Below are 25,149 nucleotides of genomic sequence, written 5' to 3'. Positions count from 1 at the left end.
CCCTCTTTGCCGCTTTAATGTCTAATCTCCTTCTTTCCTTTTGTTTCCTGACCTCAACTAAGACCTCATCATCTCTTAGCTGTGTTTACCACAGCAGTCAACGTGGCTGTCCTCAGTTTAACCCATTTCATCCGTCATCTCTGCTCTTTTGTTTTCTCTGTTTATTAGGCTTTCATAGCAACTCGATGAAAACTGTCACACAGGCTTTATTGGTTTTCTGTTGACTGCTAGTGGATTGTTGTTATATAATCTAGGATTAATCTGAGCATTTGCTTATATCATGCACTGAAGCACGCATCGAACGCTCTTTTTCTGGCCTAGTAATTCATTTTCTCCTCTTTTTTGCTTGTTAGAATTTTCCAGAAGTCTCCTACCTCGTCCCAGGCGACTACTACTGCTGGTCAATCCCTTCAGCGGGAGAGGACAGGCAATGCAGTGGTGTCAGACACATATCCTGCCCATGATCAGAGAGGCCAACATTAGCTACAACCTGATCCAGACAGGTACTACCACCACCTAGACAAATTTATACAATAGACCATAGGTGTCAAAACTTATTTTTGGAGGGCCATTATGTCTGCTAATTAGTGCTGCCATGAATAATCGATTCATCGCAAACGAATGCATTTTTTTTAATGGATCGACAACTATTTTGATCATTCGAATCTTATTTTTTGAGGTTCTTAACTCAATCGCTGTCAATGTCAGTGAATAACTTCAAATCCAATTGAAGCAAATGGGCTGGCATTGAATAAATCTTTCACTACCATCAACAGCAATAGACGTCCTATCCATTTTGACTGTGCTGACAGCGATTGTTAAATCAAGAAATTTTATTTTTATTTACAATGTTAATACAAAAAACAATTGGAAAAACGTATTTATACTTTTGTTTTTTAATTTTAAAAAAATTTCAAAATTGTTCATTTTTTAAAAACATGGTTACATTTATAATACAAAAAAGGAAAATGTTGTTTGTGATTTTTTTTGCTTTTTAATTGAAACAAAATATCGTAAATATTATTTTGTACTTTTGTATTTTTTTGTATTTATTCATTTTTTTAATTTAAAAAGTATTTTTTAAATTTTAAAACAGTTACTAACTTATTAACAAAAGGAAAAGACACAGTAAACATTTTTTTATTTATGAAACTTTTAAAGCATTTTTATTTTTACGGTAATTTATTTACATTTTTAAACAAAACCACAGTGGTGGATTTCATTTAATTTTAAAAATGAGAAAAAGAGTGTTTACATTTTTTTTTTTTTTTTTAAATTTTATATACAAAAACAGGATAAGTGGAGAAACTTAACTCGCCCTATTTTTCATTGTTTTGTTTTGTAATTAAATAAATTAAAACATTTTTAAAAAATAGTAAACTTGTGATATAAAACCCAAAATAAGTGCAATATTTTTTTAATAGATTTTTAAAAAAAATTAATTTTAATTTTAAAAAAGTATTCCTTTTTTTAATATACTTTTATTTGTTGTATATATATATATATATATAATTTATTAAAAACTAAATATTTTCTTTAGTTTTAACTAGAGATGCCGATCGATTGGGTCCGATCACGTCATTTTCAAAGTATCGGAATCGGCAAAAAAATATCAGCCATGCCTTTTTTTTTAATATATATATATATTTTTTAATTAAATCGTTTTCTAATTGTATTTAACGTTACAGACATAATATGTTACACTTATCCAGAGTCTTTAGTTTAGGCTTAAGGTAGGGTTATCAAATTTATCCCAATAACGACGATAATTTTTAAAAAATGTATCACATTAAAATATTTAACGCAATTAATGCATGCGCTGCACGACCCACTCACGCATTGTCGTGCTCGATCTGTAATGGCGCCGTTTTACCCATTTAGAGAGATAAAAGGCAGCGTAAAATGAGTAGAGTAAACTTTGGCAGCCTTTGAAGTAGGGCTGGGCGATATGGCCTTAAACATGTATCACGATAAATTGAGCAGATTTATCTCGATAACGATAAATGACGATAAATTCGCCCAAGCGGACTGTTATATAATTTGAAAATCTGAATCAATGCATGAAATACAGATTAACTATTTCTTGTTGATTTATTTACCAGCATTCAATTTGATATACTGTATTTAACAATTGTACATGCAGTCTAAACATTAAATTTATAAAAATTAGGGCTGTCAAAATTATCACGTTAACTGGCGTTAATTAATTTTTTAAATTAATCACGTTAAAATATTTGACGCAATTAACGCACTTGCCCAGCTCAGACATATTTAAATGTCACTAGAGTGAAAGGCCCACCTGTTAATTGTGTTTTGCGGAGTTTTGCTGCCCTCTGCTGGCGTTTGGGTGCGACTGATTTTATAGTGTAAGTAATTATTGCCATCAACAATGGCGGGCTACTAGTTTATTTTTTGATTGAAAATTTAACAAATTTTATTAAAACGAAAACATTAAGAGGGGTTTTAATATAAAATTTCTATAACTGATTTAGAACTGATTTATTGTTATAATAAACAAATACAGTCCTTATGTACTGCATGTTGAAAATATATATCCATCTTGCGTCTTATCTTTCCATTCCAACAATAATTTAGAGAAAAATATGGCATATTATATAGATGGTTTGAATTGCGATTAATTACAATTAATTAATTTTTAAGCTGTAATTAACTCGATTAAAAATTTTAATCGTTTGACAGCCCTAATAAAAATGTATTGTAAGCAATAAGAATTCAAGTATGAACATTTATAACAGCGTGTATGACTTGAACAATGTACATTGTCAAAATCAATATGCTTGTGCAAACATGTAATTGTAACACAAATGACTTGCAGCTTGAACAGTACACTTCAAAAAGACAACTTATTGTTAATGGCTGCTGTGATATAATTATTAAATACAAGTGTTTACTTTATGGTTTAAGGGCCCCCCCACCCCCCCCACCCCCCCACCCAGTGCATTTTTTCATAAATGCACGCACAATAAAAATAGCTGGGGCCATTTCTCGGTTATTATAAGTTTCGCCGTTGGATTGTACTTTATGCAGAATTCTTTACCATCACAAAAGCTATCAGAGGAATCACACACACAGACAGATACAAAATAACGCCACATAGTAATTGCTAGATGCAGTCCGTGCCCAATCCACTCATTAAGTTCAGCCGTTTCGACAAGGTTAGAGCCTCTATCCGACTCCATAACGTTCATTTGTAGCGTTAGCCGCTAGCTAGCGTTAGCCTGGCTACCAGTAGAAAGCACTGAAAGCATCATCTCCGGAAATCGTGAGAACAAAGGAGGACAGCGGGTGAAAGCCCGTCTGGATGCCACCAAGAGTCTACTAAATGTCGGTTGAAAGTTTGGTGAACCTCCCTTAAGCCACACTCCATCACGTTTTGCTTGTAGCGTTAGCTGCTAGCGTTAGCTTACCGGGCTTTTGTTTGATTGGCTTCCTGATGATCACGTGACTCCCTACGTAAGCACATTCACTGCTTTCTTAAAGGGGAATGAACATAGACGAACAACACAGAATCAAAGCGGGATGAAAAGACTATTTTCTTGTTTAATTAATTTACCGAATTTACCGACATGGTCAAAATTACGTCGGTCATCGTTAAGAATTTCGGTGACGGTAAATTTTCGGTTTACCGCCCTGCTCTACTTTGAAGCCTTTATTAATAGGCTAAAGCCTTACAATCCCTCTCCCTACGATTAGAAAGGTAGCAATTGATCTTGTTCTTAACACCTTATGTTATATCCCAACTCAGAGAAGATATATCAATTGGTAGCACTACGCACAGTCATGGTTCCACTTCCCATCATGCATTTGGGTTTACTTGAATGAACTTGAATGGCTGCAGTATCATTTCCTGAAAGCTCAACAAATACACTAGATGGCAATATTTAGTCACAATATACAAAGTCACAAGTCTTTCTATCCAAAACAACAAAATACAAATACAGTACTTATTTACTATATGTTGAATGTATATATTCGTCCGAGTTTTATTCATTTTTTTTCTTAATGCATTGCCAAAATGTATATGATCGGGGAAAATTACCGGGAATGATTGGAATTTAATCGGGAGCAAAAAAAAAAGCAATCGGATCGGGAAATATCGGGATCGGCAGATATTCAAACTAAAACGATCGGATCGGGAGCAAAAAAACATGATCGGAACAACCCTAGTTTTAACCAGTTAACATTCTCCCTCTAATAGTTTTAAAACATGTTTATTTTTCATAATTTATCAAAGGAAAAAACAATATTATAATGTCGATATTCCCTGATTTCAGAAAAGTTATTCATTTATTATGTCATTTTAGCGTCAGAAAAAAAAAAAAGGTTGATGCATATGATTTAATTTTGTTTGCCATGCAGAGTGGCGTGGCGGGTTGTATCTGGCCCCGCATACCATACGTTTGACACCGGTGCATTCGCTGTTAAACAAGTTCTTTACTTTGACCAAATGTGCTTGCAGAGCGTCAGAACCATGCCCGAGAACTTATAAGAGAGATTTCCCTCCCAGAGTGGGATGGTGTCATCATCATTTCTGGAGATGGCCTCCTGCACGAGGTACGAATAGATAAGACATGACACCGGGTGAATGTTTCTCTTATTACACGCGCTGACATTGATAGCATGTGCTGTGATCCGGCAGGTGATAAACGGCCTAATGGAGCGTCCAGATTGGGAGCAAGCAATAAAAACGCCTGTTGGTATTCTGCCCTGCGGCTCTGGCAATGCACTGGCCGGGTCTATCAACCACCACGCAGGGTAGGAAACGTTACTTGTCATTGAGGGTGTAGCAAAAAAAAAACAAAAACAATTCAAACTGGAAAATTGGGTTTTATTTGAAATACGTGAGTGTATCAGGACACCAACTAAATATAGTTTGAGCTTGCGGATGCTCCAGTCAAAAAGTTTAATGTCCGATTTATGGTAAAACAATCAGATAACTGTGTTTTTCAGACTATAAATGGATCCAGAGTAAAAACTAGCACGCGCGAAAAAAAAAACATAACGACAAAGAAAAGAACATGCTTAAGTTGCACCGGAGTGTAACCCACATTTTTATGGGGAATTTAATAGAATCCAACTCTAGAACAGGGCAAATTAAAATAAAGTGGCAAGTGTGGTGTGGGACAAAGTATGGAGACACTGACTTTAACTTTTGCTGGCTGCTGTTGATACTCATACACCACACGACTCCAAGAACCAGCTCACTTTACTGAATGCAGCATTAGTGAACAAGACTACTCTCAGTAACGGTGCCCTAACAAATTACCCATCAACTTTTGTGGGCGGAACAGATCAATAAGAACACTCTCATGCCTCAGAGCATGCATTGTGGTGCTCGGGATGTTAACTCATTCACTCCCAGCCATTTTCACCGTTGCAACTCCCTTCGCTCCCGACCGTTTTACTGGATTTTGACTGATTTTGCAAGGCCCACAGAAAATTCTGTTCTATTGATAGATAAACATGGAACCCACCAAAACACAGATTAGACTCTTCTTTCAGCAGAAAACAAGTTAGTTCATATATTTTTCCATTCTTTAGAAATCAGCATTAGAAAATAGTTTAGTTTGACCAATTTCCTGATTTCATTCTGAGGAAAAAACTGAGAAATTGAGCTTTTTGTAAAAGCATACATTTTAAACATAACTTTGACTTTAACACAGCTATTTTTTGCTTTTGTGACATCCCAAACATCTGAATAATGTTTTCCTTCTACAAAATAACATAAATAACAAGACAAATAGAGTTTTTCATAGCAAAGTAACAATTTATTTGCACATGGCTGGACTGTTAGGCTGGGAGTTGGCGCTGTTGTGGCCGCCACAGCTATCCCGGTGGACGGGATGGGTTTTTCCCTCGTCACCGCCTGTAGTGTTTCACCAAGATGGATTTTTTTTGTCTTTCTTTTGTGGTGACCACTGCCTCGTGGCGGAGTTTGCCTGGGAAACTTGTGTGGGGCATGTTGTGTTCCTGGGGGGGAACTGGTTTGGCCGTGCGCGTTTCCGGCTGAGTCGCGGGACACTGGAGGGCGCAGGGGACGCGAGCTGCCGAGCACGGCGGCGCATGCTCTGCTCGGCAAGCAGCACGGCCTCAACGGCATCGTCCGCTGCACTGGTGGTCCCGGTCGTTCTGCTCGGTCATCCAGCGCCTGGCATCCTGGGTGTCCTCCCGGTTGTTCTACTCGGTCGTCCGCCGCCTGGCATCCTGGACGTCCTCCTGGTCGTCGCACTTGGTCGTTCGTCGCCTGGTGTCCCGGACGTCCATTCGGTCGTCTTCCGCTGGCGCCCCGGCCGTGCGACCCGGCCGTTCGTTCCGTTGAATCGGGTTGCGGGTCTTACCAAATGCGCTACTGCCCTCCAGTGGCCAGTTTTGTTGCTTTAAAATGGATTTTCAGCATTGTGCTTTGGAGCTAAGTTGCATCAGAACCTAGAGATATCTCTTGTGAAAAAAAATGTAAAAGACACATAAATACGTCTTTGGGACACTGAAACAATTAAAAATAGAACGTATTTATACGTTTTTTGGAGCAAATGAGTTCACTGTAGTTAAAGTTCATGTTCTGTGATAATTATTTAATAAGTTACTGTTCTAGTTGTTTCATTATTTGCATGTTTTGCTATTTAGTTTGTTGTTATGTGATCATTTCGGGTTTGTTATGACACTTTGACTGTGCATGACACTTGAGTTAAATGTCTAGCCATTATTTGTCATTGTTTTTGGAAGTAAATTTAAGCCTGTTTTTCCTACAATACAATTCTTTAAGTGCTAATATTGTCTCATGAGCACCACAACGTAGAGGCAACATGTCTTTTTAGTCAGGCGTTCCTTAATAATTTCACTTAAAAGTCGCTCTGGAGAATAAGTTAGTCGGGCGTCCCTTAATAATTTCACTTAAAGGCCGCTTTGGAGTATGTCGCACACCCAAACAAACTGAAAAAAAAAAAAAAGTGACTTATTCTAAAAAATATGCAGTATATATGTAAAATAAGACACTGAGTGAAAGTGTCGTCATTTGGAAAGACTGTAAAATGTTACATAAGACTTGACATTTACATTTTGATAAAGGTTTTTATGATGAATTTCTTAGCACCCTTGTGGAATTTGCCTTATCTCGTAGGTATGATATGTGCCTTCGGGAACCTCTCCTCTTGAACTGTTGCTTCCTGCTGTGTCGTGGTGGCGTGCGGCCTATGGACCTGGTCTCCGTGACAACCAGCCCGCCCACCACCAATAGCCGTGCAGCTTCGTTGATGCCCAGGAGGCTATTTTCATTCCTGTCAGTCGCCTGGGGATTCGTGTCGGATGTAGACATCGAAAGTGAGAGGTGGGCAGTGGTGAATTCTAGAACCATCTATAATCTCTGTTTTATGGAGGGATCCATTTTTGGACATAGTTTTACCACTCCTAGATGGTTAATTCATTGGCTGCCATTGACTGTGATAGACATCTAATCCATTTGGACAGGGAGAGGTTGGCAGCGATCCCATTCCAAATATATTGAATGTCTCCTGCCCTCAATAGCAGCCAATGAGTTTACATTTACATTAGAAGTTGACAGATGTGGGACTTTCAAAGGCCGATAGCTAAACTTTTTTCAATTGCTGATAATAAAAACAAAAAGTATATTCCAATGGTTAAGGGTCACCAACGACCCCCGGGGGGTCATGACCCACTATTTGAAAAGCACTGGTTACAACTATTTCAAGCTTCTGTAACTGAATAAGTTCATAAAAAAATGCAAATCAAACGTTAACTTGAAAAATGGTTTCAGTGAAAATTTTGAGTTCAAGCATCTTGATTTAAGTATCACTGACAAACAGATCAGTGGTCACAACAGTATAAAACACACATGGAACTAAATAATTCAAACTGTCATTAACTTAGTAAGTTGTTCATCCTACAATGGATCCTAGATTTGTAGTTTAAAAATTAAAAGCAAGTTGTTAATATTATTTTTGTTTGTTTGTGCTATTTATGAACAATAGTGGGGGAAAAAAAGAACTGAGGACTGCTCTTCAAATAACGTTGATTTGTTTTGAAATATTGATACTCGAGTGGTAACTACATGTGTTTTGTGGACTTGCTGTAAGCTTGAGAATGATAAACCGATACGACCGGATGTCCGGTTTTACAGGTGAGAGATACAGCTGTATCGATAGTAAACTTACCATTCGACAGTAATTAGCCATTAAATATTCAATGAACCGATAGTAGAGATAGAATTCGGCTATCGCGAGCTCAAGAATCGGCTTCTAATGCCTAGTTCAATGCATTGTTTAATATGATAATAATTTAGCTTTTACCTCACAAGCTGCGCTTGTGTCAATCACCACACAGCGCACTTAGATTGTGACCGCCGTCGTGGTTGCCTCAACTTCCCATTCATTTCGGCAGAACCGCTAGTAGTCGCCGTCATTACCTGATCGTCACGGGTGTGTCATAACAACGCGAGAGGTAACAAAACCACTGTAACGCACGCTCCGTAGCGTTTTCTTCACAGCCCAAAACAAAACCAGTAGTGGCAACGAAGCAACATGCTAAAACAATGGACAGCTTGCGCACCACGCCAGCGACGTGCAGCCTGCAGCGACTGATTTTCAACGCACCCCGGAAAACAAAAGTCGGACTTTGAAGTGATGAAGGCAGCCAGATCTGTTCGCATGGGAGAGAGCTAGTGTGAAGCGGTACAGAGATCGTGAGTTTTTAACCCTGAAAAATAACCCACTACAATGGTGGAAAGGGCAGCATATTGTTTCCACGAAACGCAGTCTACTTAAACATAAACATGTGGATCAGTTGATCTTCCTCAAGAAAAATCTGCCCTTCAAAAAAGATTTAGACAGTGATGAGGAATAAAAAAATGTGGAAGCACAGGCATAAGTGAATGACTTTGCTGTGTATAAGGTTAAAGTAATGATTATAGACCTATCTGTTTAAAATGCCATGTTTTTATTCCCCCAGTTATACCAGCATAATTAATTATTTATTTATGACAACACTAGCAGGTTTAATTTTTTTCTAGAGCTGCTGCATATATTTAATATTTTTTGCTTGTAAGATGTTTGCACTTAAATTACTTACCTGTTGTGTTCAAAAGACCAGGAAATACAGTAATTAAATTACTGCACTTTATTGTTGTCTGTCACTGGAGTTTTATCTTATTATCAATCCCATCTAACAAAATGACGGTCGTATAGTAAGCTTTATTTATTTTTTTCATAAAAAAATAAAACATAACATTGGTACGAAATTTTGTTTTTTAATTCAACCTTAAACTTTTTTTATATGTTTAAAATACTGTACGAACACACACAACAAATGTTTACTATCGTATCATTTTCACTCTGTATCGAACCGTATCGTTCTTAAACTGTATCGAATCGTATCGAATCGGCCTAAAAAATGTATCGTTTTTTTTAATGGAATCCTAACCTGTGTATCTAGATACATATCGAATTGGCTTCATGCCAGAGATTCCCAACCCTAACTTGGAGAAGGCGTTCGACCGTGTCCCCAGGGGAGTCCTATGGGTGGTGCCACGGTAGTAAGGGGTATTGGAATCCATGATACACGGGGCCGGTCCCTGTATGACCGGTATCATAGTTGGGTCCGCATAGACAGTTGTAAGTCGGATCCATTTCCAGTGAGGGTTGGACTCCGCCAATGCTGCCCTATGTCACCTGTTCTGTTCATAACCTGGACAGAATATGTAGGCAAAGCCGAGGCGTTGAGGGGTCCGGTTTGGTGGCCTTACTATTGCACCTCTGCTTTTGTAGATGATGTAGTTCTCTTGGCTTCGTCAAGCCGTGACCTTCACCTCTCACTGGAATGGTTCGCAGCCGAGTGTGAAGCGGTCGGGATGGAAATCAACACCACTAAATCTGAGAACATGGTCCTCAGTCGGGAAAAGGTGGAATGCCCTCTCCTGGTCAGGGATGAGGTTCTTCCTCAAATGGAGGTGTTGAAGTCTCCCAGGGTCTTGTTCACGAGTTATGGAGAAATGGAACGGAAGGTCGGATTGGTGCGGCATCTACAGTGATGAGGACTCTGCATCGGTCCGTCGTGGTGAAGAGCACTAGGGAGCTTTCGGCTCAGCTCTCTATTTACCGGTCGACCTACGTTCCTACCCTCACTTATGGTCCCGAGCTGTGGGTCGTGACCAAAAGAACAAGATCGCTGATACAAGCGGCCGATAAGAGTTTCCTTCGTAGGGTGTCCGGGCTCTTCCTTAGAGACAATCTGGGAGGGGCTTGGAGTAGAGCTGCTCCTCCTACGCATAGAGAGGAGCCTGAAGAGGTGGTTTGGGCATCTCGGGCATTAGGATGCTTCCGGGCCGCTTCCCTGGTAGGTGTTCCAGGCACGTTCCACTGGGAGGAGACCGCGGGGCTAACCCAGGACACACTGGGGAGACTTTTGTCTCCCAGTTGGCCTGGGAACGTTTTGGGATCCCCCAGAAAGAGCTGGATGAAGTGGCTAGGGTGAGGAAAGTCTGGGTTTCCCTGCTGAAGCTGCTGCCCCCTCGACCTGACCTTGGATAAGCAGGAGAAAATGGATGAATGTGTTTTTAGTTTACAAAAAAATGTTGCTAACTCTAATAATAATATTTAAAAAATGCTTGCAGGTATCGTGGCCTGGGCTCAGCACGCTTCACTCTAGGCACCTTGGTCCGCATCGCTTCACTCCGCTCCTACAAGGGTCGTCTGTCATACCTCCCCCCGTCTATCGTGGCGTCCTCTCCTGACGCCACGCCTCCCCCGCCAAGGAGACCCCTCTCCCGCAGTATCACCGAAGGCCTAGAGGGCTTCTGCAAGCCCCCCATCCATCGAACTTCCTCCGACATGGGCATCAGCGAACAACGGAGTCTACGTCGGGGCGAGGGTGAGCGGGAGAAGGAGGAAAGGCAGCGAGAACGAGAGAGAAGACGGGAGCGAGCGCGAGGGGGAGGAACCCGCGTAGTCAGGGCCAGCAGTTTGATGGAGGACAGGGAGAAAGAGAAGGAAGGAGAGGTTGAAATGGAGGAACAGCGTCTGAAAGGAGGACGAGGCGACTGCAACACGAACGATTGCGGATTAACGCAGATACAAGACGAGCAGGAGGACGAAGGACGAACAGAGGAAGACTCCAGTGAGATGGACGAGGAGGAGGAGCTTCAAGCAGGCGATGGGGTCAAAGGTGAAGGGGCGGTGCGAGCGCAAGAACTCGGCGAGGGCTTGGATTCAGACGAAGGTTGCTTCACCTGCCAAGATGGACTCCAGCAATCCAGACAAACCCTCAGGAAGAACTCGGCACCTTCAAGCCAGATCGTTAACACTCTCTTCGGGCAAACCGACTCCAATTCCGGCCCGTCATACGCGATGGAGGACTTGGATTTAAACGGAAGCTACTACCAGAAAGAGGTGTACCCGCTTGAAGTCTCCCGTGAGCGAGCCCTCACCATCTCGTCCTCCCCGTTTCGCCACTCTCCTTTCTCCTTCAAGTCTCGGAATGTGGACCAAAACCAAAACTCCACTCGTCCGAGACCCCTCTCTCTTCTTCAGCACTCGCACTCCAACTCCTTGCCTCCTAAACTTCCGTCCCTGTCACTTTCTCTGTCCCCCACACCTCCGTCCTCGCCTTCCTGCACCTCCCCGCACTCCTCGTCCTACCTGGCCCCGCGTCCCAACACGCCCGGTTCGGCCTCGCCGTCCCCCCTCGCACGCATGCCGTCTTTCAACTTTGACATCGCCGAGCCAGCCGGACCCCTTAAGAACCGTCCCTATTTGCTGCCTTTAAACATCCCGAAAGATGACCTCTTGCCCCCGCTAGATCAACCCCTTCCCACGCGAGACTGGGTGACCATCGAGGGCGACTTCGTACTGGTTCTGGCGCTTTATCAGAGCCACCTGGGAGCCGACCTTTTTGCCGCGCCACAGGCTAAGTTCGACGACGGGCTAATCCACCTGACCTTCGTGAGGGCGGGTATATCTCGAGCCACGTTACTGCGACTGTTCTTCGCCATGGAGAGAGGAACGCACCACTCGGTCAGCTCGCCGTTTGTCAGCCACGTTTCCTGTCGCGCCTTCAGGCTGCAGCCTCTGTCCACACGCGGAACCCTCACGGTGGATGGAGAGCTGGTGCCGTGTGGACCTTTACAAGCACAGGTCAGTTGAGTCATTGGTTTTAGACTCTATTAACTCATTGACACCGAAAGATGTCCACTCTCTTTTGACTGGGGGAGTCTGACAGAAAATAATATTGACCATTTTTCCTTTTATAAATTGAAATTTTATGCAAAAAGAATATTTATCATGAATATTTTTCCTTTTTTTATCAATTAAAAACCGAAAAAAGTCTATTAAAAAAAGTATATTTTTTTAAAAAATTCAACTAGTTTTTTTTTTTAATTATAATGTGAGTAATAATGAATACTAGGGCTGCAGCTATCGATTATTTTAGTAGTCGATTAATCGATGAACTAGTTAGTTTGAATAATCGAGTAATCGATAAGGAACATAAAAAATTAAAATACCTGAGCCTCAAACGGTATTAAAAAAATAAATAAAATGAGGCTCTATGTACAACAAAAGAACAATTGGCTAACTTACATAGCAAAAGTCTGCTAGCTTAAATGCTATTACAACGCCACTTTAAAAAACGAATACTCGAAGCAGCAAAATTTAATTCGAATCTTTTTTTCCTAATCGAATACTCGAGTTAATCGATTAATCGTTGCAGCACTAATGAATACGCTTATCTCCTTTTTGATATATTTTTTAAAATTATTGTTTGCCCCTTTGTTTTTTTTGGATTAAAAAAGTAATTAAAAATAAGTTTTCAAAGTTTCAGAAATTGATGTTTTTGTTAGTAACTTAAATTTGTTAATTCAAATAAAGAAAATACTTTTTAAATGAAAAAAAAAAGTACTTACGGTAAAGTTAAAAATAAAAAACTATGTACTACAAAATGTAAACAACATTTCTTTTAAAAATAATTAAATTCAAATGGATTAGACATCTATTGTCGTCAATGGGAGCCAAAGAATTAAGATATGTGCTATCACAAGAGATTTATAAAACGAAACTAAACCAATAAATTTCCTCTTCTAAATTACAATTTGTTTTTACCATTTAAAGCAACACTAGGTAACTTTTCAACCTTTATAAAGTATTTCATAACATTTGTGATGGTATGTCGACTGAGAACTAGTTGAATGACACCTCTTTTATATCTTAAGAGGATCTGTATCGCTTTCACTGGCGATTAACAATGAGGAGGGTGGCAGGAACCCTGTCACACAAAAAAACTTCAAATGTGCTGACTGCTTTACGGCATACATCACTCCTCTCTTTCCCCATTCGTTCATCGCGCAAAATCTGCAAAGATGGCAGAGTAAAGAAAGAGACAAAAAGTTTTGTCCGGGGTGACAAAAAAAAAACCTCAAGAATAAACATTGGCCCAGTACAAAATAAAACGTTTCTGATATTTAGCATCATCATATGCTATTGTTTAGCCACAACTGGATTCATTACCTCATTACTATTCATCCTTCACAGCCACTGTAAACAGAAATGTTGTTTAATCCTTTTGAAGGTGACTGGGAGATCAAGAATTTACAACACCGTGCGCTGGTCCTCATAGAAAACTAGGGCTGCAGCTATCGATTGTTTTAATAGTCGATTAATCAATGAACTAGTTAGTTCAAATATTCGAGTAATCTGATAAGGAAAATAAAAAAAATAAAATACCTGAGCTGAGCCTCAAATGGTATAAAAAAAATAAATGAATGAGGATCTTAGTAGAACAAAAAAACAATTGGCTAACTTACATAGCAAATGTCGCGAGCTTAAATGCCATAAAATGCTAACTTTTTTTTTTTTTTTTTTTTTACAATGCTCTTACATATTCCCTCAAAAAACGGCTGACTATACCTATAAACGAAATTACGAATGCATTAAAAAAAACATTAGCTCAATCAAAAACTTGTTGGTCTTACCAGGGAGCAGCTGGATTCATCCATGTGAAATGAGTAATCTCATATTCACTGTTGCCACTAGAGGGCAGTGTATCCACCCAAATCAGTAAAACAAAATGCGAACACTTTGAAAACAAACCATCACAACGCCACTTTAATTAAACGAATACTCGAAGCAGCAAAATTTAATTTGAATCTTTTTTTCTAATGGAAATACTCGAGTTAATCGATTAATCATTGCAGCACTATAGGAAACTCAATCTTCCTAAAGGCAAAACACTTGTCCACCTGCGTCTCTAAAATTGTCCCAAACTTAAGTTACCAAGTGTTGCTCTAAACAATCACCCTCCCCAAATTGGATCATTCACTTAACTCACTCATTTTATTTAAAATTATTTATACATATATTTCTATTGCACATCACAAAATATGTGGCTGTGTGAATACTACAATTGGATGTTAAATGGGGTTAATTTATCTGCATTTCCTTATTGCATTTTCTTTTCATAACGTATTGCATTTTTCAAATCAAGTTTATTAAATCATCAAAAAGTCCCCAAAGTCTTCATAAAGACACAATTGATATTAAAATTATACAATCATATTACTTAGCATTATTATTAGGGCTGTCAAATTTATCGCATTCACGGGCGATAATTAATTTTTTTAATGAATCATGTTAAAATATTTGATGCAGTTAACGCATGCACGGAATGACCCGTTCATGCGTTGCCTCAAACAGTTTACAATGACGCCGTTTTAGCACATTGAGAGCGAAAAGGCAGAGAAATGCGAGTGGACACAGGCGTTCATTGGACGGTGCCTTTTATTGGCTTAACCTTCGACAGCCACTACTAAAAGTCATGGTTGCGCAACTTCCCATCATGCATTTGCGCAGGGCAAGAGACAATCTTTTTCTTAACACGCTTAATTGAACACAACGCAGAACATATTGTATACCATTCGTACCCACTACTGAAAGTCATGGCTGCCCAACTTCCCATCATGCATTTAGTCGGAGCAGGAGATTATCTTTTTCTTAACACGCCTAATTGAACACAACGCAGAACATACTGTATACCATTTACAGCCACCACTTACAGTCATGGTTGCCTAACTTCCCATCATGCATTTGGGTGGAGCAAGAGACATTCTTTTTGGCTACGTTCATACTACAGGTCTTAATGCACGAATCCAATTTTTTCGTGTTTTTCCGACTCGAGTGAGGCATTAACTTGACGGTCTGAACGTGACAAGTCGCATAGAACGGGACCATTTCAAATCCGATCTGGGTCACTTTCGTACGTGGTCTAAATCCGATCTGGGCCACATTTTTCCAGACTGTCGCGGCGGTCTGTACTGTCCAGTCCCGCAAATCGGATTTAATGCAGCAATTACGTCATCAAATAGCGAGAGAGTCGTTACCGTAGCGATGCACCTGTGCGTTATTAGCGCCTAGCTTGCAGTGAACACGGCTTTTGAGGAAGAGCTGAGCTTGACAACAGTCATAAAAAATAAAAATGGGTTGAGGATAAGCCTGAGAATGCTCAGTTTTCTCTCTGTTCCAAGTGAGCAATATTTCAACATTGCCTCCACGGCCGAGAGTCGGGACAAACTGCCCGTATGTGTGTGTGACGTGCACGGACAGTGCGTGCATGCTATCGATCCATATAAACTTCGAATATTTGCCTAAACGGGGATTATTTATGTCTGTTATTTGTGTCCACCTTTTGAAAAGCAAAATATGATATCCCTGGAATGATGGATGACGTCTGTCATTTGTTTTGATGGTTCTGCGCATGCGGGTCTTCTTGCTTAGCGGGTGTCGGACTGCGAATTAGTGCGCATGCGTAATACTTGAACGGTCTCAATGGATAAAGGAAGTCTGAACGGGCACGCCAAAAAAACGGATATGACAAAAAATCGGATTCGTGCATTAAGACCTGTAGTATGAACGTAGCCTTTCTTAACACACCTAATTGAACACTACGCAGAACGTACTGTATACCATTTGCAGCCACCACTGACAGTCATGGTTGCCCAACTTCCCATCATGCATTTGGGCAGAGCATGAGACGTTCTTTTTCTTAATATAAAATTACTATAACTTGTACTCAAATTTATCTTTTAAGAACTACAAAAGTAGTCTTTATATCCTTGGATCCCTTTAACAGAAAGAATGTTAATAATGTTAATTCCATCTTGTGGATTTATTGTTATAATAAACAAATACAGTACTTATGTACAGTATGTGAATGTTAATGTCCGTCTTGTGTCTTATCTTTCGATTCCAACAATAATATACAGGAAAAATATGGCATATTTTAGAGATGGTTTGAATTGCGATTGATTACGATTAATTCATTTTTAAGCTGTGATTAACTCGATTAAAAAATTTTATCGTTTGACAGCCATAATTATTATATTTAATAGATAACATTACAAGAGTAATGATTATAAAACAAGGTGACCAGCGCAAATGAATTGGACATCAATCCCCATCAATGGCCGTAAATTAAGTCGTTTCTCATTTGTTTTTCTTGCAGGTGCATCCCTCCATGGCGCGCCTCATTGTCGGTGACTCCGGAGTGCAAGTCACCAGGTTCTAATCAGGGATTGGTTGAAGCTGATCAAAAGCACTCGGTCTGAATCACTCACTTCTGTTGCCGCGTCTGCTCCGAGATGAAACCTGGATTGCACATATCGCTTGAGGAAAAAGGAATAACCTACCCGAGCCATGTGTCGTCCGTAAGGGAATAATTAATGGTGACGTTGTTTATTTTTTAAAAGGAAAGGGATGAAAACTGCAGAGCGTTGCACAGCTGCGGGATGATGCTAAGCTAACCCGCAGACGCATGAAAACTGCACAGCCTGGAATAACGAGGGAATTACAATCGAATGAGGAGCGCAGATAGTGCATGCGTCGGTGTATGTATACACGATAGTATGCATGCGCGTAAGCACTACCAGTATTCTGGTTTACAAGGAGATGAAGAATTTAATTTTGTCACCAAACTACTAGAACAGGGGTGTCCCAAAATTTCGGCACAATTGCAACCCGCTGCCCAGTTTTTAATTTTGTTTTTAATTAAATATTGAAAATGGTCCACACTATAAGCTCAATTCAGCCAACGTTCTTTTGCAATTCTCAGATTTAACACGAAGATGGTGGTAGTTACTTAAACAGTGCCTCCATTTACTCATGAGTCAAAACCTGACATGTTGAAATCAATGTAGGAAACTAGAATTTTTTCTTTTCTTTTTACATAATTTTTATAAAAATCCAATGTGATAAATTGCGCCATCTTGGTTGTAATTTTCACTTTGTTCTGTTTTTTTTCAGTACTGTAAATATATTTACACAATATATATATATATTCACAATATATACAACCTTATATACAACCTTATGTAGCTTTTAGTTAATCCGTAACTCATTCTCTGCTATTAACAGTTATAGACATCAAAATTGGAACGGACGGCTATCGCTACCAATGGCAGCTAATGAGTTGTATTTATTTGTTACAATATTATTACTATGTCATAACATTAGGGGCTGGCAGCGATCGTTGGACGAGTCAAAATGGATTGGACGTTTATTGTCAATATAGGCCAATGAGTTAAGAACATAATCCATTACATTGTAATTACATAGTAATAACATTGTAACAAATGAGTATCTCATTGGCGCTCAATGACGGCGATTGTCGTCCAATCCAATTTGACTGGTAGGACTGGCAGCGATCCATACCTCCATTACAATGTAATGGAAAATGTTCTTAACTCGTTGGCTACGATTAATGATCGATGTCCAATCCATTTTGACTAGTCCAACGATCGCTGCCAGCCCCCCAGGCAAATTGAAATAGACGTGTACCGCCGTCAATGGTAACCAATGAGTTAAGAACACATTGCATTACATTGTAATGACATAGTAATAACATTGTAACAAATGTATATAACTCAGTGGAGCTCATTGATGGCGATAGTCGTCCGATTCAATTTGACTGGTAGGACTGGCAGCAATCCAGACCTCCAGTCAAATTGGATCGGACAGTCAATGGCAGCTAATTAGTTACATACATTTATTACATGTATTTATTACAATGTTAATACTATGTCAATACAATGTAGTGTAATACTTTAACTCATTGGTTACCATTGATGGTGATAGACATCTATTCCAATTTGACTGGGAGGGCTGGCACCGATCGTTGGATCAATCAAAATGGATTGGACGTCTATCGTCAATGATAGCCAATGAGTTAAGAAAATGTAAGAAATGTATATAGCTCAATAGCTCATATTGACGGTGATAGTCGTCCAATCCAATTTGACTAGTAGGACTGGCAGCGATCATTGGACCAATCAGAATGGATTGGACATCTATCGTCAATGGTAGCCAATGATTTAAGAGCATTTTCCATTACATCGTAATGGAGGTCTGGATTGCTGCCATCCTACCAGTCAAATAGGATTGGACATCTATTGTCGTCAATGAGAACCAATGAGTTTATACTTTGGGTTTCCCAATCTTTTTTTTTTTTTTTTTTTTTAACTGATTCCAATCCTCTGTTTAAGAAAAGAAAATGGAAGGATTTCAAGTTGGCCTTTGCATCCTTTGATTTTTTTGTAAAGCGGTTCTCGGAGACCAAAAGTTTGGACACCCCTGAACTAGAACATTTCAAGCTTCAGTTTACAAAGTTCATTATACTTACACTACGCAATTAATTACAGGCAAAAACACTTCTAGTCTAGGAAATAAGTTTAAACAACACAACTTTTAAGAGTGATCATAGGAACTGCGTCATGTTTTGGGCATGTGTGCACATTTGATTTAAAACCTGTTAACACTTGAAATGAGCAAGAAGAACTACAAATTGACACACTATCATCTGGTTTGATGTATACAATGCAGTGGCAGTAGTGCTGGGCGATATTGCCTAAATTGATTTTGCAGTGTGTGTTTTTTCGTTTGTTATTTGATGACTTGCTGTTTAGTCAATGAGGCCATTATGAACAAGGATTCATGTTAAATTATTACAGATATCCATTAAAATTAGGAAATATATTTCCTGGAGAAATTGCTTTGGAATGCTTTGCTTTTCCATGGGCCAGTTCCTCTAGCTTTTCGGTCACTTCCTGTTAATTTTGGGGCATTTTCTGGTCACTTCTTTGATGACTTCTTGACTGCTATTGACGGCGGTAGACGTCCAATCCATGAATTGACATCTAGCGCTGTCAATGGCAGCCGATGAATTAAATGAGTCCCATGTAAAAGAAAAAAGTCATAATTCACATACTAAATACTTTCATAAGGTCATTAAAACTAGGTGTTGTCCGTCAACTTTTACGCACCACACTGTATGATCACTACTGAGAAAGTGGCGAGTATGCACCGAGAACATATTGTTACTTTGTAATTTTAAAAAATTATAATTTTTGGGGGTTCACAGTGGAGCACTACGACACATTGAGGATTATTAAGATATCCGCGAAATCGCCCAGCACTATGTGGTACCTTACTTCCGAGCAGTGTTGTTTTCATCTACAATGCCGATAACGAAAGTATTTCAACGACGAACGATTTGTTTACGTGACGATGACGAGCTAAAAAATGTGGGATGGGAGACAATAACATAACGAGACGAATGCCAGTTTTCATCTGACAAGATGACGACGAGACGAAAATGCGACATATTTCTGTCATATGTTCACAAAGTGTGACATTTTCATATTGTACGTCAGATTGCATCGTAGCAGTGTTGTGGGTCGTGTCACTTATGTGATGTGCTGCGCCACTCCCTCACTGTCCTCCCCGGAATTTGGGGTGTGTTTCAAGCTAGGCTGCGTTTAATCTTGCTTGTTTGGAGACCCATGGTAATATTTGTTTTCTTATCATGGCAAAAGAGAATGTGCAATGTTGTTTTAGCCTTTAAAGATCTGTGCTGAGTGATCATCACATTAAATCAGTGATTCTTAACCTGGGTTCGATCAAACCCCAGGGTTTCGATGAAGTAAGTCTAAGGGGTTCAGCAAAGGTAAAGCAATGCAAAGCCCTATTTTTGTACGCTGATTAAATCAAGGCAAATGGCTTTTTAGACCAGGTGTTGGACTATTTTGCCCCCAATTTACATTTCTTTCAAAATGAGTATAATTTTGAACAGGAATTTGCTAAATTATTAGCTTGCTAGCTTAAATATATTGGTTTTGAATTTTTGAACTTTATTATGTACCGTCATTTTCAAACTATAAGCTGCTACTTTTTTCCTTCATTTTGAATCCTGCGGCTTTTAATCCAATGCGGCTTATTTGTTGTTTTATTTGGGTTAATAGGTAACACTTTGACAGCGGCGTCATAAGACTGTCATAAGACCGTCATGTATATGACATGACCATATCATGGGCATTATTGAATGCTTATGACAGATGTCAATAAGTGTCATCCGGCAAATTATGTCACCAGCTTAGATCTTCTACATCCATTCAAAAGTGAGATCATTTGCTGGATAATAGGGTTGTTCCGATCATGTTTTTTGCTTCCGATCCGATCCCGATCGTTTTAGTTTGAGTATCTGCCGATCCCGATATTTCCCGATCCGATTGCTTTTTTTTTTTGTTCCCGATTCAATTCCAATAATTCCTGATAATTTTTCCCGATCATATACATTTTGGCAATGCATTAAGAAAAAAATGAATAAAACTCGGGCGAATATATACATTCAACATACATTACATAAGTACTGTATTTGTTTATTATGACAATAAATCCTCAAGATGGCATTTACATTATTAACATTCTTTCTGTGAGAGGGATCCACGGATAGAACGACTTGTGACTTTGTATATTGTGACTAAATATTGCCATCTAGTGTATTTGTTGAGCTTTGAGTAAATGATACTGCAGCCATTCAACCCAAATGCATAATGGGAAGTGGAACCATGACTGTGCATAGTGCTACCAATTAGGCCTGTCGCGATAACAAATTTTAGTGTGTGATAATTATTCTCGTAAATTATTGCGATATTATTGCGCCCCCCCCCCAATATTTTTTTTAACCAATTTACAATAACACAGTGAGAATACAGTATATATTAATAGATTAAGTACACCAATTTAAATGCGATAAATATTTACTCTCAAATTCAAAAATACTCTTAAAGAAATCACAACTAAAACAATAGACCATCCCTCTTAAGTAAAAATCAACAATATTGATACCGCACAGAAACACAGAATAAATAAAATGAGTTTAAAAAAAAAAAAAAATTGCACTTAATAACTTAAGCATTTAGGCAAATGAAAACTTTTCCCGTCATAGCTTCTGCAATGGTGTTCCATAGGGATGCAACGATACAGTTAAGTCAAGGTTCGGTATGATTTTTGATACGGGGGACACGATTTTGGATCCGATTCAATACATTTAATGCTCTGTAAAAAAATAACAATTATATTTTTTGTTTCGTTTTTTTTGTTTTTGTTTATATATATATATATATATATATTTTTTTTTTTTTTTTGCTAACGAGCAAAAATTAAATTGCCATCATATAAACATGCATTTTAGTGCATAATATTACTGTGCTTACTTCTTACTGATATGAAAAAAATTTATATAAAAGTGCTGAGAACAATCTTTACTGTTTGTAAAGTGAGGCAGGGCACACTGTTGATTGCTGCAGCTCTCTTAGCAGCTAGGTTTACTACATGAGCAAGACATCCTATTTGTGGTCCGAATCCATCTATGTCACGTACTGAATTAACAATATTTGCATCATTATCTATAGTCAATGGTATGGATTGATTTGGCCTTCTTAACTTCCATTCAGTCATGACAGTTTAGAATTCATCGATGTAGTATATGGACTACGTGTTCCATAATCACTCTGGGCTCACGTAGCCAATGGCATGGGACGTAGCACATCTAGTTTGCCATTTCATGATATCTAGTGTGGGCGCATTGAAAAAGTTAGCAAGCGCCGCTGAAGTCACCTCTGCTCATTACTACACAAAACCAGCATTTGACAATCGACTTTCATAAACAGGACGCGTTTGAAGCACAGCGCTCTTAATTTCATTCAGCTGTTCGTTGTCAAAGCGATGTTGTTCGTCGCAGCCAAGCCGGTAACAATGTTTTGGCGGACTTTGTTGTAAATATCCGGCGTTGTGCTGAAAAATAGCCACCCCGCGTGAAATGTCACTCCTGACGGGAGCGGCCACACGTCAACAACAAGTCACTCCGGAGCACTGACGTGGCCGGTATACGTTGAACAACAGGATATAATGGGAACGATTGGCTCCGGCGCTAGTTTTTGCCGGACCTGGAACGAAGATGCATTTTGCGTAGTTGGTAACGAGGAATCCGAACTTTTAACAGCACGTCTGCCGCACGCGCGCACACACGTGCACGCGAGGCGATAAATCGCAGCGGAAAAATTACCGCCTTCTTTTTTATATATCGCGCGATAAATGGAATTATTGCATATTGCGACAGGCTTACTACCAATTGACATATCTTCTCTGCGTTGGGAAATAACATGAGATGTTAAAAAAAAGATCAATTGCTACCTTGCTTCCCCACATTGCTTCCCATGATATTTCTAATCGTAGGGAGAGGGATTGTAAGGCTTTAGCCTATTAAAAAAAGGCTCCAAAGGCTGCCAAAATTCACTCTACTCATTTTACGCTGCCTTTTATCTCTCTAAATGGGTAAAACGGCGCCATTACAGATTGAGCGCGACAATGCGTGAGTGGGTCGTGCTACGCACGCATTAATTGCGTTAAATATTTAACGTGATACATTTTTTAAAAATTAATTACCGCTGTCATCGGGATAAATTTGATAACCCTACCTTAAGCCTAAACTAAAGACTCTGGATGAGTGTAACATATTATGTCTGTAATGTTAAATACAATTAGAAAACGATTTAATTAAAAAAAATATATATATGTATATTTTTAAAAAAAGGCATGGCCGATATTTTTTTGCCGATTCCGATACTTTGAAAATGACGTGATCAGACACCTCTACTGGATAACACTAAACGACATCTGTTAAAAGCATTCATTAATACTCATGACAGTGTCTTGTCCTTATTATGATTGTCTAATGACAGTCTGATAGCACTATTTTCAAATAAAGTGTTACCAAGTACCATAACTAGCAATTAATGAAACAACTGTAACAGTAACTGGAGAAATATTTAGCACAGAACATTAATTTTGATTGTTATTTACATATTTAACGCTGCAATGCAAGCTAGGAGGCATGTTGGACAACAACAGTGTTGACAGCAGGTGACAGCAGAGGTTGACTATCTCCTCCAAGGGAGCAGTGATGGCCAAATGAAGCTTCTTGAAGCAATGAAGCTTTGCAGCTAATTGGTTCAAAGCTTCATGGTGGTTCATTTGATCTTATGACAGGTGTATGATGCCGCTGTCAAATCAAGTGTTACCAGTTAATATCTTTTGGTGTAAATATCCCATAAAACAGTGAGGACAGCTGCGGCTTATCTATGAACAAATACCGTTTTCGTACCAAATTTGGTGGGTGGCGGCTTATATTTAGGTACGCCTTACGGTGAACAATTATGGTAATTCCGAAGTGTTCGGCGAATCCACCTGTGAAACTTTTGGGGTTCGGTACCTTTAGCAAGGTTAAGAACCACTGCACTAAATGTAACTTGTCGCATTAACTTAGCATTCGCGGTAGCATTAGCATCAATGTTAGGGTGGCGGGCATCCTCGGACAATTTTTTTTCACATACAGTTTGGGGCTTCTAGGTTGGTTTAATTAAAAATAATGTACTGCTTTTCCTGCTGAGTGTGTATTGTCATCACGGAATTGTCCTTGGAGATGCTACAATATGTGCTCGTCTGTCTATGTTCATTCGAAATTGTTGGAAAGATTTACTTTTGGACTAAAACTTTTATTTTACAGACAAACATTTTGAGTAACTGTCGTCTAAAACTAGATGACTACGAACAAATACTGGAATGACTAAAATATGACTAAAGACTAATAAGGATTTTTGTCCAAAAGACTAAGACAAAAAAAGGCTCCCAAAAATAACACTGCTTGCGTGTCCAGTTTTTTTTTGTTTTGTTTTGCCACCCATAACTTTAAGTCACTCGTTTCCCAAAAATGGAAATTTTCATTCATCCATTCCAGGCTCCTCCGCACCGGTGTTATTTCAACAAAACAGCAACACTAAAAAAGGAAAGAAAAAAATCATCCACTTTAGGGCTAAAATCGCAACACTAGAATGCACACATGGATATTTTTAAAGTGCAGCAATGAGAATGAGAATCCTCTTTATTGGCTAAGCATGTTGGAAACAAAAGGGAATTAATTTCTCAGTTTCAACTTGTTGAAAGAACTTTATAAAGGCGTAGGACAGGGCAAGGAGAACTGACATGTCGCCAAAAGGCACTGTTTTTCTTTAAAAAAAAAAAAAAAAAACACTAGTAAAAGTACCTTAGAGGAATGCTACAATAAATTATTAATGGAAACGATGACATTTGTCAATTGTTTTAGCGGGGAAAACGAATGTAGAACAAAACTAAACCATTTTGTCAGATTTGGACTGAATTTGAGTGTTGATAACTGACAAAAGAGGAACTCAATTATGTTTTGCCTTTAATGAACTCACAGATATTTTCAAGTGGAAATGCAACTACAAAAAAAATATGGTGAAAGATGATCTTGTGAAAATGTGATTATGAGACCTGCTGATGAACTGGTTAAATCAATAGCATGTGCACTGTATCAATCAGTCAAGATAATGCGTCAACTGCTTGGGTCCTTGTCAGCACAGTGCATGTCCTGGTCATGCCTGGAGATATCAATGCCTTTGTATGATAATCTTGTTGAGAATCTTGTTCAAACATGACTGCGTCGAGTGGAAAACTACTCAAAACTGCTCACCAGGCTGCTATTTTGCTTGTATGTTTCTTTTTTTTTTTTTTTTTTTTACTACACAACTGCTCAAGTCTCAATTGACACTTTTTTGCCAAAATGTACAATATCGAGGCGTTGCGGATGGCGAAACCGAACAAATTTATGTCCAGGCCTCTTGGAAAATGCAAGTCGTGGTCCTGCTTGTAAAAGAAATTGCATTTATTACTAAAATGACAGAAGATATACGATTACAGTGTACAGTTCATAGTTGTATAT

The 25,149-nt window shown here is 39.0% G+C and overlaps 1 protein-coding gene across 3 annotated transcripts in view; it reads left to right on the top strand.

Moving 5' to 3' along the window:
- Positions 1–24,946, top strand: part of sphk2 (sphingosine kinase 2) — a 39,274-nt gene extending 14,328 nt beyond the window's left edge. For 2 of the 3 annotated variants that reach the window (XM_057834034.1, XM_057834035.1), the window contains exons 3-8: positions 354–503; positions 4,481–4,575; positions 4,661–4,776; positions 7,139–7,345; positions 10,643–12,161; positions 16,519–24,946. In XM_057834034.1, coding sequence (XP_057690017.1) covers positions 354–503; positions 4,481–4,575; positions 4,661–4,776; positions 7,139–7,345; positions 10,643–12,161; positions 16,519–16,581 — 2,150 coding nt within the window. In that variant the 3' untranslated portion in view covers positions 16,582–24,946. The remainder of the gene's footprint in view (positions 1–353; positions 504–4,480; positions 4,576–4,660; positions 4,777–7,138; positions 7,346–10,642; positions 12,162–16,518) is intronic. The other variant, XM_057834036.1, reaches the window with a different exon arrangement.
- Positions 24,947–25,149: the final 203 nt, after the last annotated feature.

This window comes from Corythoichthys intestinalis, chromosome 4 (genome assembly GCF_030265065.1).
Source record: "Corythoichthys intestinalis isolate RoL2023-P3 chromosome 4, ASM3026506v1, whole genome shotgun sequence".
Lineage (NCBI taxonomy): Eukaryota > Metazoa > Chordata > Actinopteri > Syngnathiformes > Syngnathidae > Corythoichthys > Corythoichthys intestinalis.
Note: the sequence above shows the minus strand (reverse complement) of the source record. Positions and strands in the feature narration are given on the sequence as shown.